This window comes from Eulemur rufifrons, chromosome 2 (genome assembly GCF_041146395.1).
Source record: "Eulemur rufifrons isolate Redbay chromosome 2, OSU_ERuf_1, whole genome shotgun sequence".
NCBI classification, from domain to species: Eukaryota; Metazoa; Chordata; class Mammalia; order Primates; family Lemuridae; genus Eulemur; species Eulemur rufifrons.
The window spans coordinates 13143965-13159268 of NC_090984.1; the positions used below are offsets into that span (position 1 = coordinate 13143965).

Below are 15304 nucleotides of genomic sequence, written 5' to 3' on the forward strand. Positions count from 1 at the left end.
TGGTCCCAGGGTGAAGGGCGCTCTGGGCGACAGAGCAGGGACCCTCTTTTGAGTTGAATCTGGGCAAACGGGCCTTGGTTCTGGGTTCCAGGGGGAGGCCCCACAGGCGGGCTTTTACTGAGGGTTTAGAATTTCTGCAGGAGAAAGGAGGCCCCTGTGGCACTTGGCCGACTTTTATGAGACAAGGCCTGGGCAGGGAGGGCAACATCCTCCATGTGTGAGGATGACACAAACAGCCCCCCCCCATCCCCCGGGAAAGGTCAGGGACACCAGGTGGGGACAGCACCCTCACATTGTCCAAGGGCTCCTGGAGACACTGACCTGCTCTGGAGACGGCTGTGCCTATGGCCCGATTTTCCACTTAAATAAATACATAAATAGATAGATAGATAATAAATAAATAAATAGATAACGCCATCATTCCATGATACCGATAACTAAAAATCAGCCTATCGTCACGTTTAGTCTCATGTCAAGGTTAAAAACTGCTGGTACTAAGTTATCCTGTCTTTGAGTTTCTTTGTACACTAGTTATTTATAAAAACCAGACCACGGTCCTGAAGAGTTTCGGGAGATCTGGCCCTGCCTACTTCGCGGGCCTTCTCTCGGACTCTTCCTACTGGCTCCCAGTTTAAAAACCACCAATCTGTGACTGTGCGTTCCTATGTCACAGAGTCAGAAATGCTTTTTCTTGAGGCAAGTTATTTGTTTCTTAAGATCTTAAGAGTCCTCCCTGAATGCTGGGCCATCTGCACCTTCCCTAGCCAAAAAGAAAGAAAAGGTAAAATAAAAAACAAAACAAAATTCGAGCAAAACAAAATCAAATTTAATGGTCTTAAATGCAAAAGTAAAAACAAACAAAAAACACAAAAAAGCAAAAGAAAATTAACAGAACAGAACAACCCAAAATGTCAAGGCAGTTATGAAGAGAACTTTTGAGGGTTAATCTTTAAAACTACAAATCAAAGGTTTTTGTTAATAGGATAACTGGCAAGAAGTGAAGTACTTTTCTGCTGAGTGTTCATATGAAAGCAAAATTCCAAAACAAAATCCGACTAAAATAGAAAAAAGTCTAGCGCTCACAAGAAGGGATGCGAGAAATACAATGCTCAAATGTTTCTGTGTTATTAAAAAATAGAGCTATCGTACGCCTTCAAGCTATGTTAAAAGCTCTTGGAAACTGGAGAAATTATCATGAACAACAGTATCCGATGTGTGGGGCACCGTGCATGCAATGTGTGGACAGAAATTCAGGATGTCAGAGTAGCAACACATCTTCAGGCGTGCCTGGAGCTCAGATCTGACTCTGGAATATACTGGAGTTTCCCTGAAACTCTTTGGTCCGTTCCCATTGGTGCCTGGGCTTACGAAACACACTGTGTCCTTCTCTGGAGGGCCCGGCCTGGCACGCAGCCCCCCTCCCCGGTGGTGGCTCACATTGGACGGGCCCGCTGCCACTCCCAGGACCACTCACTCGGCAGAGCCCGGGACTGAGTGAGCAGGAGGTGGCAACGGGACCTGCCTGGGAAAGCAACTTCCTGTCAACCAAAGCATAAATCGCTTAAAATGTTGAAGGTTGAGAAAACGCACACTCAGCATCTGTCTAACATTTTCAGATTAAAAACTAAAACTAAAAGATCACTTTGTTTTTTATCCAGTTTGTGGAGACATCGAATGAAACGAGTGTTAGACAGTCTTAGAAGTTAAAGCATGCTTCAGTTTCACCACCATCCAGAGGGACTGGTTAGTCAATGCAGTCTACTTAGGTTTCTGTTTAATATATATCTTAAAGGAAATAACTTACGAAACTTAAAATTGGTCTAACATTGTGGGATTTCAAACATTTGAACATGTCGGTTGCATCCCAGAGTATAAAAACCTTCCACTTCTCATTCAGACTAAGACAAACACTTGTGAAAATTGGCGCAAAATGAGTTGTACACTAACAAAAAAAGTTTCAACTTCTTCACTCTTAATTATCTATTCCGTACAAAAAAAGCATGAGCGAGTTATTTGTGGGACTTGTTGGTTTTGAAGGAAACCTGTAAGATTTTGTCCCCCAGGCGATAGCCGTTCAGACTGGCTATGGCCATCGCAGCTTCTTCATAGTTTGTCATGGTCACAAAGCCAAACCCTTTGCACTTGTTGGTGTTGAAATCGCGAATCACTTTCACATTGGTGACAGCGCCAAAGGGGCCAAACATCTGCCAGAGGATCCCCTCGTCGGCGTCTTGGCCAAGGTTGTAGATGAAGATGCACCAGCCCGAAGAAGCATTTCCTGGGACATTGACACCAGAAAGCCCACTCATGTGATCTACACCCATAGGGGAGAACCTAGCGGACAGAGAACACAGCGTTCAGGTCAAGTTCAGCGCAGGCAGGCGCGGCCACGCCGAGGGGCTGCTGGGGATGGGAGGATGGCTCAGACACTTGCTGACCTCATACACTGGGCCCCTTCCCTTCCTGTGCTGCCGCTGCCAGAGGTGCTCAAGCCTGGGACACCTGCATTGGTCAAAGTCGTGACTTCATTTTTTTAAACCGAAAGGAAGTCAGTATGGTAGGGGAGGGGTGAGATCCCTGCTCTGGAGGAAACCAACTCTGAGGTGCCCAGTCAGTCGTGTCCACACCTCCCACTGTGTGTGTGTGCTGCGGGGAGAGGGGCCTGTTTAGTTGTTCCTGCCACTTCCCACATTTTATCTTATTTCAGAGACAGGGTCTTGCTATGTTGCCCAGGCTCCATTTGAACTCTTGGGCTCAAAGCAATCCTTCCGCCTCGGCCTCCTGAGCGGCTGGGATGACAGGCGTGCGCCACCACGCCTGGCAATCTCCCACATGTGAAATGATGGAGCTTCCTCCAAGTCCTCCTCTGTGGCGAAAGCACTCTGCAGGCGCTTTTACATCCGTAGCTCTCCAGGAGGAAACTCTTTCCTCGAACTCTGTGTGTGTGCGTGTGCGTGTGCGTGTGCGTGTGCGGTGGGGCTGGGGCTGGGGAAGTTCTTTTCTTTTTCTAAATTTCATACCCTCCCCTGACCAATGAACTCCCCTTGTAGGTTCACAGCCCAGCAGCCTCTGGTTAGAGGACAGCCCTGCCCGGGGCCACTGCAGGGCTCAGGGAGAATTCCTCCCACAGCTCCAGGCAACACGCCGAGAGGGCTGGGGCTGAACACCAGAGGGCTGTGAACCGGTGGGGGGATGGGGTCCAGGGTAGACACCAGCAAGGTCACCAAACTCGACCACACATGTGGGACCCTTTCCACAGTAACACTTTCATTTACATCAAAAATAAGCCTTCTGAAAACGTGTGGCCATTGCAATAAGGATTAAGGTAGACGACAAAACTGTTCTGAAGCTGCACTGCCCCCAGATGTTTTGCAAATTAAAAAAAGTAAAGGTCAGGCTGGGTGCAGTGGCCCCCCAAAATGCTGGTGTAATCCCAGCACTTCAGGAGGTGGAGGTGGGAGGATCACTTGAGGCCAGGAGCTCAAGACCAGCCTAGGCAACATAGCAAGACCCCATCTCTACAAAAAATAAAAGAAAATCAGCAGGGCCTGAGGGTGTGTTCCAAATACTCAGGAGGCCGAGGCAGGAGGCTCACTTGAGCCCAGGAGTTCGAGGCTGTAGTAAGCTGTGATCGCACCACCAAACTCCAGCCTGGGTGACAGCGAGACCTTGTCTCTCTCTCTCTCAAAAAAAAAAAGTAAAGATCTTAGGATCAATGTAGGAATATTTGAGGGCAACATAGCGTCTACGAAACTGCACAGTGCAGTCGAAGAAGCATTACCTGCCCCCAAATAAATGTGGGTTTCAAGCTGTGTGGCCCATTAGACCAAGCACGGCCCTGTAGGCCTGAGTGGGGGTGAGCGGGAGCCTTCAGGTGCAGTTAAACTGATTTGCTCTCTTGATAGACACGAGAGGAGAGTGACCAGCCCCCAGGGTGCAGCTCACCAGCCCAAGGGTTATTTTCAATGCAGACATGGAGGACTCAAGATACAGCACTGGCTATGGCTCTGAAATCATGAGAATAACTTTAAACAGCCCGCACCAGGATATCTAGGTTGGTTAAATGGCTCAGGTGGCTTCTGAGTGGTCCTGGGGCTGTCTGGGACGACAGTGAGACCACAGTTATCAATGACAAGGAGTGGGAGGGGCACACGGGTATCTGCAGGACACTAAGTCAGGCTGGTTTTCACCAAGGAGTGGAAAGAGGGTCCAACTTTTAAATGGACCTCGGTTCCCCCGGGGTTGTGTGGGGTGCTGCCTTAGTCCCCTGCTCCCCCGGACATCACAGCTGCTCCCTGGGAAACCAAATGTGGACCCAAGTTATGAGAGTTCCCTACATTTTCACAGCGCTACTGTAATGAAAATCATGTGATGGTAATATTGCACCACCTTTAACTCCAATGATTCTCATTCTTATGGATTCCTCTTGGCAGGTGGTTTTTTCCTGCTGATGAGAGCCGATTTGTTTGGTCCCCACAGTTGTGAATCTGCGCCCCAGTTGTCCTCTCTGATGGAGAACTGCTCCTTCCCTTACCTCGGGGCTTTCCTGGGTGTGATGTGAACTGATGGCAAGTGCCCTGCTCTCCTGGGTCTCTCCCTCTTATCTCAGTCGGTCGCCTTTTGATGGCACGTCTGTGTCTCCTGCCTCTCCTGCCCTCCGCCCCCTTCTTTCCATGGCATTCGTCCCTTTGTCTGCTCTACTGCTTCCTGCTTGACCCGAAATGTCCTGGTTAATGGGACCAAAGTCCCACTTCTCCTCCTCCAAACTCCCCTGGTCTCCCTTCCGGGTCATCAAGTGACTCGCCGAACGAACGCTGCCACCTACGTGCCCTGCCCCATCAGAAGAAATTCTGGTTGTATTATCACACTTCTAAACTTGGATTTTAAAATCCAACTCGATTCTGTCCCGAGACGCTTCTCCAGCCTCTGTCTGTTAAACGAGAAAAGCCGGGGCAGGCAGGCGGCTTTGGAACGCAAGCTGAGCGAGAGCCCTGGGTAACTCTGCGGCCTCAAAGCGGCACATGGGGCAGCAGGTGGGGCCGATCATCCTCGCTGCTTAAAACAAAGACGGGAAATCTGAGAGGTCGTGGAGAAAAATCCCATCACACCTGAGATTAGCCCTTGTGCCACTTCTTAAGGTTTTGACCAAAATGAAACAATACAACCCCTAAACCGGGATCCGCTGCTGCGGCAGTGGCACACTCGACCTTGTCGTCCAAGTTACTGACTCTAATCATCTCAACTCTACTCGATCCGGGCAGCTAGAACCATTTCAGCAGGGAAAGACTGAGGAATACAGGAAACTGTTCCCTCTAGGACAGGGCTTGTAAACATAAGGCATATAATATTCACATATAAAAACAACTCCACAAGGCCAGTGTTCAAAAAGGGTTTGCCTTAGCGCTGCTGATCAAATGTCTAAAACCTGTCTAAAAACTCTGGATGAAGACTCTCTCGCCTGAGCACACCTGTGGCTTTTCTCTCAGGGACACAGAAACGTCTTTAAACTCCCGGCTCCGTCCTCGTGTGGCTCAAAACCGCACCCTGGAGCACTGCGAGCTTGCGCCCCAGTAGCCTGTGGGAACTGGTGCCACCTTTTTGACTCCAGTGAAAGACAACGCCCCAGAGGAAGTAAACGGCTTTCACAGGGACGTCTTTTTGATGGAGGTGGTGGCATGGAGCCACGAAATGACTCCGAAATACAGCTGTGTGTGTGATGGGATCAGCCCAGAGTCCCCAGCGGCTCCCATGCTGTGTGGCGGCCCAGCGGCGGGACCACTCGCAGCTCTAAGGGGCACCAGCGCGCCAGCCCCAGACCCACCTGAATCTCTGCGCCTGGTGGTGGACGGGGCCTCCGAACCGTCTAGCCGGCGAGTGGTACAGCTGCGAGAGGAGCGCCACATTTTTGTTCTGGTTGGGGTTGGCTGCAAACTTCACTGTGATGGGCTCAGAGGAACCTGGGGGTTTATGACCATTGAAACTGGTAATTGCCTCTTCCGCTTCCGACCGTTTGTCAAACCGGATAAACGCAACCCCTCTGGACAAACCTTTTTAACAAACCAACAAAAATGGAATTAGGGGGAAAAAATGCAAGGACTTTCAAAGCTGAAAAGCAAGAGTCAAGTCAATCTCTTGAAGTTCAGACAGGATGTCTGGTTAACGAAATAAACAAAAATTAAACCTAAATATGAAAACAAATAAACGGATTAAAGGAGAAAACAATGACTAATAAAAGACTAAGGTTTCAGGCTTTCTTCTGAGGTAAGCAATGACTCCACTGCCTCCATGCCAAGAGATATTTTGGCGACAGACATCCCAAACCAACACCCCAAACCTCTTTTCTAAAGCAACCAACATTTGGAGAGAGCACGTTCGCCACACTACCTAGTGGCAAGGTCTGCCACTGCATGAGGGGTGAGTGGGGAACAAGGGGTCGGAGCCTGGCCCTAGAAATTCTCCTGGGCTCGGGGGCCGTCTTTCCAGCTGCCGCCTCTGGGGACCACCAAAGAAGCAATGGTGGGCAGGACTCGTGGCTTCCTGCCTGGGTTGCTGGTTGCTGGGTGCCCAACCCAGCCTGTGCATCTTCTTCTTCCTGCCAGGAGAGCGTGGGGTCCTGTAACCACCCCCTCTCCCAGCTCCTTTCTGCCACTGCGACCTCACTCCTCTCTAAGATACTCCACTCTCAGATCCTGTGACCTCCTGTGGGCTGCAACTTGCCCTCAGAATCAAATGAAGCCAGATGACCACCCAGGCACGCACAACGGAGCTGAACCCACCCGCAGACTCACCAGGCAGGTCTGGGACCCCTGCGTGGGGAGGGCCAGGGTCCCGCTGGCATGGCCTTCCGCTGTCTTGGGAGGGCACCTTCTCCTGCCACCTCAACTGAGTCACCTGAGGCCTGACTACGGAGCGCAGAGTCCGGTCAACCCAGCAGGAGTGTGAGACACCAAGGAAAACAGCAGAGGGGGTACTCAGCCATCCTTCACCCCCTGCCCATGTGTATCCTCAGCCCAGGAGGAGAAAGTGAGCAGACCTCGTCCCTCCAGGGCCTTGGGGAGTAGGCTGGGAACAGGATGTGGCTGCAGGGTAGGGGGTGAGGGCATGCCAAGCAGTAGATTAGCACCTTCTCCTGGAGAGAAGGAATGACAGAATGATGGAACGGGGAAGCCAAAGCATGGGGCCAGTCTGAGAATGCTGTCCCTGGGCTGGGGTCAAGGGTGTGCTGGCGGTAGACAGCCCCAATCTAAACACTCTCAGGACGGCCAGACATCTGTCCTGAGCCAGGGTTGCTTCTCCAGGCAAAGGCCTTTAGCCCAGGGCCTTGGGTGACAGCCAAGTGAGCACACAACTGCCACCAGGTCCATTCCTCACAACCTCCCAGAGGGTCCTGCCAGCTGCCCCCGCAATTGTGACACTATGGGCCTTATGTGAGCGCAGACCCAGCAGTACGCACGTGCGCCAGAAAGACTGTGGGGCCTGAGCCCACATCTCCACTCCAGCTCAGAAGGAACACTTGAGAACATGCCCTCAGCAGATGCTGTTTTCATTTACCCTTACGCGGCACGGATGACAGCTTAGTCAGTCTTGGAAACCTCAACGCAAACCTAACTTTAGACCAACACAACTGAAAGCCGGAGCTGGCTGGGCTCACGGGGAGCTGCCTCAGGGAGGTGGTTTCACCCCGTTTCTAAAGACCTCGCGGCGTGGAGAGAAAGCCTGTGTGCACATGTGGTTTCCTCATCTGGTTGTGGAGCATGCCTTCCAGTTCAACCTGCCCACGTGAGACGAAGGAGACCCAAGCGGGGACGGGGATGGTGTTTAACGTGAGGGATACGGGTTCATTAAATTATCTGACGAATGCACACTGTTTGAAGATGGCTCTGCATTTTTATGGGGTTTGTTTGCTAGTGTTTTTGGAATTAAGAGCAGAGACCAAGAAATAGCACTCTCTCCAGACGAATAAGCTAGAAAGTTCCCAATTAACATGAACAAGCAAAGAAATTAAAAGACAAATCGAGTTCTGTCGGCTCAGGCTGTAAAGGTTCCTTGAGAGAACATCCTCGTCTCTTTAATGCTAAAGACCAGGTCCTAGGAAGGCAGACCCCACTGAGACCCCTCCCCCCTGCGTTTCTCTCCCCTTCTCCCAGGGGCCTCATGAGGTATCTGCAAAAAGCACCTTCTATCCCCAGCAGAGGGAGCCACAGCCTCAGGGGAGGGGAGCCTCCTCGGGGCCCCCATTCTCTCCACCTCCCTCCATCCTCCTGCAAGGATGTGAAGAAATCATCCGGGCAACCTAGAGATTTGCAGCCTACCCTGTGGGGCAACACTGAGGTGCCCCCGACACCCTGGGGAAAGGAGGCAGTGTCCCCAGCTGACAGACAGGCGAGCTGTCTGCAGAAGTGACCTCCCTCAGCCTGGTGGATCTGTGTCTGCCTGAGACTGAGGGGAGCCCCCGGAACGCTACGTGGCTGGAGATGTGCTGTCAGGGGTGGGGGGACTCCAAGTTGAGAAGAGGGGCCCTCAGCAGTGCTGGGCTATGGCTGGGCACAGACGGGCCGAGGCAAAGCCGGCTATGTGGGATCCAGAAGAGGATGGGGCCGGCGTGGTAGCCGCCCGCCCCGGGGCCCTGGGCTACCCACTCGGATGCCCACACAAACGGGAGGGAATGAACCATGCACTGGGCCTCTGACTGGCTGTTCCCTCTCCACTGGCACTTGAAGGTGAGTAAGGGGACTTCGGGGACCACAGGAAACTCTTCTGGTACAGACTGGGGGGGCGGGGCAGGCAGTGTTTACCAAGTACCCGGCATCCCCCACACTCTCCCCAGAGTGAAGGCAGAATGAAGGAGGCCGTATGTGTGACCCTGTCCTCCAGCCCAGCCTGGTTCTCAGTGGTGTCTGTGCCAGGCTATGGGCAGCACCCAGCACCCCCATGAAATGCGAGGTGGCATCTTCCCCTCCTCGGGTCCCAGCCGAGGACTGCAGCCCAGCAGCAAACGGGCAGCGCATGCCAGGCAGGGCTTCCACAGCTGGCTGGGAGGAGGGGAGCGCGTTTGGCAAGGCCGCCTGCCCCAGACACACAGCTCAGGGGACACAGGACAAAGCACGTGCACCGCCAACACCCTCTGTCACAGTCCAGGGAGGCCCGTGTACAGATGACTCTCCAGGCCCCTGCAGGTCTGCATGACCTGAGGAGGGCTGCTGGTCTCTCAAAAGGGAGGTCACCTCAGAGCATGACTTCCTGTGGCCCAACTACCCGGTGTAGTTTAACACCACAGCCGACGGGTGTGCACACAGTCCGTGTGCAGAGAATGCACAAGGCAGCCACACGCAATTCAGTGGGCTCTGCTGCGCTCTGTGAGCTGAGACTCTTCCTTTCCGGTTAGTCGGCACATTCCTGCTCCTGCCAGGAACAGAGCCGGCCCGAGTGCCCTGCTGCCCACATGGGGCCACATGCAGGGCTTGGTGGGGCCACCCTCGTCCCAGTCCCTTGCCCACGGGACAGGCAGGCTGGACAGTGGGACCAGAACACAGCCGTGGGCACATGGGGGCACCCCAGCTCATCTGTGCCTGATGGTGCCATGCCCAGTGCGGAGGCAGCCGGGACTGCCCACCCACGAAAGGAAGTTGCTGCTTGTGCCCTTTGTGCTTTGGCTGTGCTCCCTGGAGGGGGCACCAGATCCTGGAGACGAGGAAGGGCTCGCTAGAAACAGCAGACCCGGCAGCTCTGGCCACAGGAATGTGGGCACTTGGGGCCGCAGCGGCCTTTTCACCCCATTCACAGCCAAGGCCAGGACATTTGGGTGCCTGTGGGAAGGTGCCAGAATTTTTGGGGGTTTTCACCATAAATGAAATGCTGGCCTAATCCTGTGTTTTATTTTTTTAATGCCATCCTATCTCCTCAGCCTCATCAAACAAAAGCAGTGTCTTTTCATTTCCATGCTGTCCTCTTTTGTGGAATAACTAATGCCATTTAAACACCAAACAGTGTCTTCCCGAGAAAGCCTGGAGGAAAACCCTCCCACGTGCCTTGGGCCGTCGGCCGTACCTGTGGTCTGGTCCACAAGGACCCGGGAGTTGATGATTCGCCCGAACCGAGAGAACATGTCCTCCACGTCCTTCTGGGTCATGGTCCTCGGGAGTCCACTGATGTACAAGTTGGCATCTTTGATGACCTCTGAGCTCGGGCGAGCATACGACACCTTGAAAGCACAACCACTTTCTAGAATTAGCGTAGCCAAAGCATCAAGGGAGGGTGCTAAATTTGGGGGCTAGGAAAAGCCACACAGAACAGTTTCTCATCACTAATGCTTGTCACCTGCAGCAGCACGTGTTGGTAGCTTACTGTGGGCTGGGACACCTCCTAGCACTTTCTCACTTGGTCCTCACCACCCCCAGTGAGGTGGACATTATTCCTATTTCACAAAACAAAGAGATCAAGGACCCACAGCTGGTGTGTGGCAGGGCTGGGATCCACGCCCTTATGACCTCTCCGACGTGCTGGACAATGCACCGGTGTTGGAGACAGCACCTGGTCCCTCCCCATAAGGGGCCCACGGTGCAGTGGGCAAGACAGCAGGGAGCCGCCGGGAGCGTATGCGAGGCGCCCCCCGCCCCGCCTCCCCCTGCCCCCCCCCTGCCAATAAGCAAGCTTGCCACGGGAGCCCAGATGGGGCCTGTGAGTTCTGGAGGAAGCCTGAGTCCAACACCCAAGTGTTCAATATTAAATGACACATTCATCTCGAACTTCCAGCCTCCAGAACTGTGAGATGAGACATTTCTGTTGTTTAAGCCACCCAGCCTGTGCTACTTTGCCACGGCAGCCCACGAAAAGTCCTACAAGTCCCTGACTACTTGGTTTGCCATGTACCCCTCCACCCACATCCATGCCCGGCCCCTCCTGTCCCTGCGTAGTCATCCTGCACTGCGTTTATCCCAACCCAGCACTCCATGTATTTTTACTAATTTAACTGTGCAGAACAGGTTCTAAGAAGTGCAAGACTGTGTGCTCACCACTACCTGGAGCACCCAGAACAAATTTAGGTGAAGGACAGGCATCAGGAACATCTGCTGACTGAGTGAATGGACAGCAGCTGTCACTAAGAAAGCCCGGCTGCCAGCGTTTCAGCCTTGTGGGCTCCCTTCTATAGGTGAGAGGAGTTACACTGCTCCCAGGGTATAGCCCCGGTGCTGGGGTTAACACTGCCAGTTTCTAACCTCGGCTTTGCCCCTCCCTCCCTCCGCGACCTTGGCAGAGCTATTTCACTACTCGAAACAATAGCTTCTTCACCCCTAAGCTGGGGATCATCCTTCATGGGGCTGTGGGGGAACAAGTGAGACGAGCCCTCAGTAAGTGTTCGTGTGAATCACACAGGCACCTGGCAGGGACACCGAGCTGCATCCAGGCAGGGTGTGTGAGCCTGTCACCTCCACACACCACTCTCTCACCATGGGTGCCTGGGCTGCTGTTACGGGGAAAAAGTGGATGGGGACAGGACTCCTCACTCTCGACTCTGAGACCAATAGAAATGACCTCAGGACCAAAGAGGACAGAGTGGATGAGGTGAGGGTGAGGGCCTTTCAGGCTAGCTGTGTGGGCTGGGATTGCAGAGCCCCAAGGACACACACGAGCCTTCCAAAAGCCCTGCCTACATGGGTAGGAGCGGGGCTTTGGCCTTGGGGACAGTCTGCAGTTCCCAGAACGTGCCTGGCCACCAGATCTCCTCCAGTGCAACCATCCTGGCCCTGGGCTCCTGAGGGTCCTTATGCTGGGAATACCCTCACGTCTCCTCACTGGCCTGGCCAACTCCTCCTCCCCACATTTCAACTCTGACTCAGGGAACGCTCCCTGGCACTGCCCGCTGACACAGGCTCCAGCCTGTCCTGGGGCCATCTTACAGTGGTCTGTGTGCACTGCTAGGCTCCCCGAGGGCAGGCCACAGGCCATGGAAGCCCCAGCACGCAGCAGGGAGCCTGGCCCTCAGTCCACACCTGCTGTATAATAAAGAATTTGGCTGGTCTTTGTCCCAGGTCCCTGATGACAAGCTTCTAAAATCCTTGGAATTTGTCTTTTTTATTCACAAGCCCTTGGATCCCACCTGAGCTTGTGCTAAGAGAAGGCTGAGGATGGGGCCCTGTCACCAGAAAGATGGACCATGTGACTGGGCGGCTGGGGCTTTGAGCCACGTGCTATCAACCGGACCTCCAGGGTGGGTTGGGGGCGAGGGCGGGAGATGGATGCGATCAATCCTGCACACATAACGAGACCCCGGTAAAAACACTTGACACCTGCTGGTGAGCACGTGGCCACGCAGGGACGGTGACGTACCCTGATCCCACAGGGTGGGGACACAGGAGCTCTGTGTATGGGAACTTCCCAGCTCTTGCCCTGTGTGGCTCTTTAGCTGACAGGTCCTGTCTTGTGTCCTTTATAATAAAACTGTCATTGGAAGTGCCAGTTTGGGAGTCATTCTGTTGAATTATGGAACCTGAAGGGGTCGTAGGAACCCCCAAACTTGTAGCCAGTTGACCAGAAGTGCAGGTGGCCTGGGGTCCCCCAAGGTGCAGTCTGAAGTAAGGGCAGCCTTGTCAGGGACCAAGCCCTTACTCTTGTGGGGGCTGCCCCAATTCTGGGTGGCTAGTTGTCAGAACGGAACTGGCATCAGACCAATACCGAACAAAAATCCCCGGATAAGGCAAATACACAACTCTGTCACAGCCCTCCCCATGCTGCCCAGATGGGTCACCCTTAAACGGGGGGCTCTCAAAGGCAGGGCAGGTGATCTGAAGTCCCTCCACCTTGAGGAAGTGGCCAGCGGGGTGGCAAGGTTTGCTGAGTGAAGAGACATGCTGGGATGACAAAGAACCCCGGAGCACGCCCGGGGGGATGGCTAGAGAAGCCAGGTCTGGGCATCCTCAGGGGAGACCCATGGAGAAGTGACAGCTCAGGCTGTCACACCCACAAGAAGCTGGCCTGTTTCTGCAGAACTAGGACAGTGGCAGGCAGCTCCCGAGAACCAGATTCTGCCGGCAGAAGGCAGGGCTGCCCAAGGCGGAGCCGGCCTCCTCACGCACACGCCAGGACGACGGGCAGGGGGCGGCACAACAGGCCCCTGCTCAGGTAGAAACGCCGTGATGGGCAGCTACGCTCATGGCCTCTGCCGTGGAAGGAGGCTTTGGGGCCCACGCCGGACCCAAGGCCACAGGAGCCCTGTGCCTGCCCTCAGGAGCCCACAGCACACCCTGTGTCCACAGGCACGAGGCAGGTCTGAGCAATCTGTTGAGCAAGGGTTTGGCCACTGAGTAACCAAGAGAATGGAAGAGTTTAAGGACAGGATGGAAGGCCACCCTCTAGGCTGAATGTGTGCTGCCACAGAGAGATCACAAGCCTTCCCTGATGGGCCGGCAACAGTCCAGGCTCCTGGGCCCACCCGCAGAGTGGCTCAGAGGTGCCACTGCAGCCCAGGAGCCTGTGTTCCACAACTCCCCAGGAGCTCTGATGCCCAGAGGAGCTCAGGCAGCACAGCCATGGTGCAGCGCCAGGGAGGACGCTTCTGGGCACCTGATGTGACTCAGGGGGAGCGTCTTCCTCTGGGGTGGGGGAATCTAGCAGACCCAAAGGCTCACAGGGACCATCTCAGTCCAGACGGCTTCAGAGCAAGAGAGATGACCCTGGCAGGTGTGCCCTCCCAGGGAGCCTGCCAACGGTCGTAGGGCACGACGGCCGCCAAGCTGCCAGGACTGACATAAGACGGTGGAGCGAAGGTCAGGAAAAGACATGGTTGGCCCAGGAAGTGGGAGCTGCCCACGATCGGGGACCTGGAAGACAGACGCTAGGGCACGGAGGAAGGGGCTCTGGGCCAAGACAACCGTACTGGAGATGGAGGGAGTGGTCAGCGCAGCAGGTTGGGAAGCAAGGCAGGGGAAGCCGGTCTGTGGGACCTGGAGGTCTTGCTAACTCACGCCAGGAAGCCACCATGCCCTGCCTGAGGGCCACCCCCAGGGTGTTGCAAGGCCGGGTCCCTCAAGTCACCTGCTACCAGAAAGCCTCCCCTCAGAGCCCCCGCCTCTCCCCCCCATAGCTGTTCTATTTCCGGTTTACTGTCACATCCTCCCCACATGAAGGCACTGAGTTTGTCTATTTTGGTCTCTGTCAGGCACACAGTAGGTGCTCAGTGAATGTTGGCAAGAGAAGGGTTATAGCTGGCCATGATGAGCAGGAAGCGAGCACTGGGCACGGTGGGCGGGTGGTGCTGCGGCCACCGGCCAGGAGCCAGCAGCAGCAGAACAGGAACGTGGTGGGGCGGCAGGAGAAACAGGCGGGCGGGGACTGTGGAGGGGCGGTCTGTGAGCTGGCACACCCTAGGGACCCCTGGGCTGATCCCTTCACACGACCCTTCACTGGTGGGGCTGAGTGAGGAGGCCGTCGTGACCACCAGCATGAGGCCTGGGACGGTCACCCCCGAGCTCATGTCTGACAGGAGGTCCCCCGAGGAGCAGCTGTGCAGGCGGTCCCCTCTGTAGTGTCTACAGGGTGCCACAGACCCCTGCCCAGGACAGGGATGGGGGAGGTGTTGATCAGGTCTCTTTACCTTAATAGTTTTTGACTGGAGCCTCAGGCCGTTCAGCGTGTTGATGGCTCTCTCCGCGTCCTTTGCGGTCACGTAGTTCACAAAGCCATAGCCCAAGCTGTGTCCTGTGCAGGAGAACACGAGGACATCAGTAAACCTACTGCCAGTGAGAGGGACAGGGAGGTCAAGCAGGACTATGTCCACCGGGGTCGAATGGCTGGGCCACAGTAGACACACAGCCCGCCCTTAAGAGCAGTGGTCTCAGGGACCTGCCACTTCCTCCCCCAGAGTGGGAGGGCTTGCTGCACCACCCAGGCTGGTTCCGTTTCCGTTCCCGCTCCCGCATCTGAGGCCAACCCGACCAAGCTGTGGGGTGGAAGAGGCCAGGGAGCCCAAGGAGAGGCCCAGGCTAAGAGAATCCTCAGCCCCGCAGGCAGCCCCTGTCCCTGCTTCACAGCCCGGCCAGGTCTCCAGAGCCTCTCCCAGCGCAGACTCCGCTGCAACAGCGCCAGCGGCTCAAGTGCGGGGAGTCACTGTGTTTGGAAACCTCAGTTCTCCACAGCCAATGAAAACAGGGCTACAGGCAGGGTGTCCCTGCCCCCTCTTTTTAAAATACTTGGTACAGGCAGGAGTGACCACCCATTGGACACCATGGGAGGGACACAGCATGGCGGGGGAAGGAGCCTCAGGAACATCTGGCCAAACACTCACGAGGGGAGGAGAACTCAGGTGGCC

At 54.8% G+C, this 15304-nt stretch overlaps 1 protein-coding gene across 1 annotated transcript in view; it reads right to left on the reverse strand.

The window, feature by feature from the left end:
• Window positions 1-810: 810 nt before the first annotated feature.
• ELAVL1 (ELAV like RNA binding protein 1) overlaps window positions 811-15304 on the reverse strand; it is a 34140-nt gene continuing 19646 nt past the window's right edge. Inside the window, exons 3-6 of the mRNA XM_069479243.1 lie at window positions 14591-14694; window positions 10048-10201; window positions 5822-6047; window positions 811-2334 (exon numbers count right to left, since the gene is read on the reverse strand). Coding sequence (XP_069335344.1) covers window positions 2010-2334; window positions 5822-6047; window positions 10048-10201; window positions 14591-14694 — 809 coding nt within the window. The 3' untranslated portion in view covers window positions 811-2009. The remainder of the gene's footprint in view (window positions 2335-5821; window positions 6048-10047; window positions 10202-14590; window positions 14695-15304) is intronic.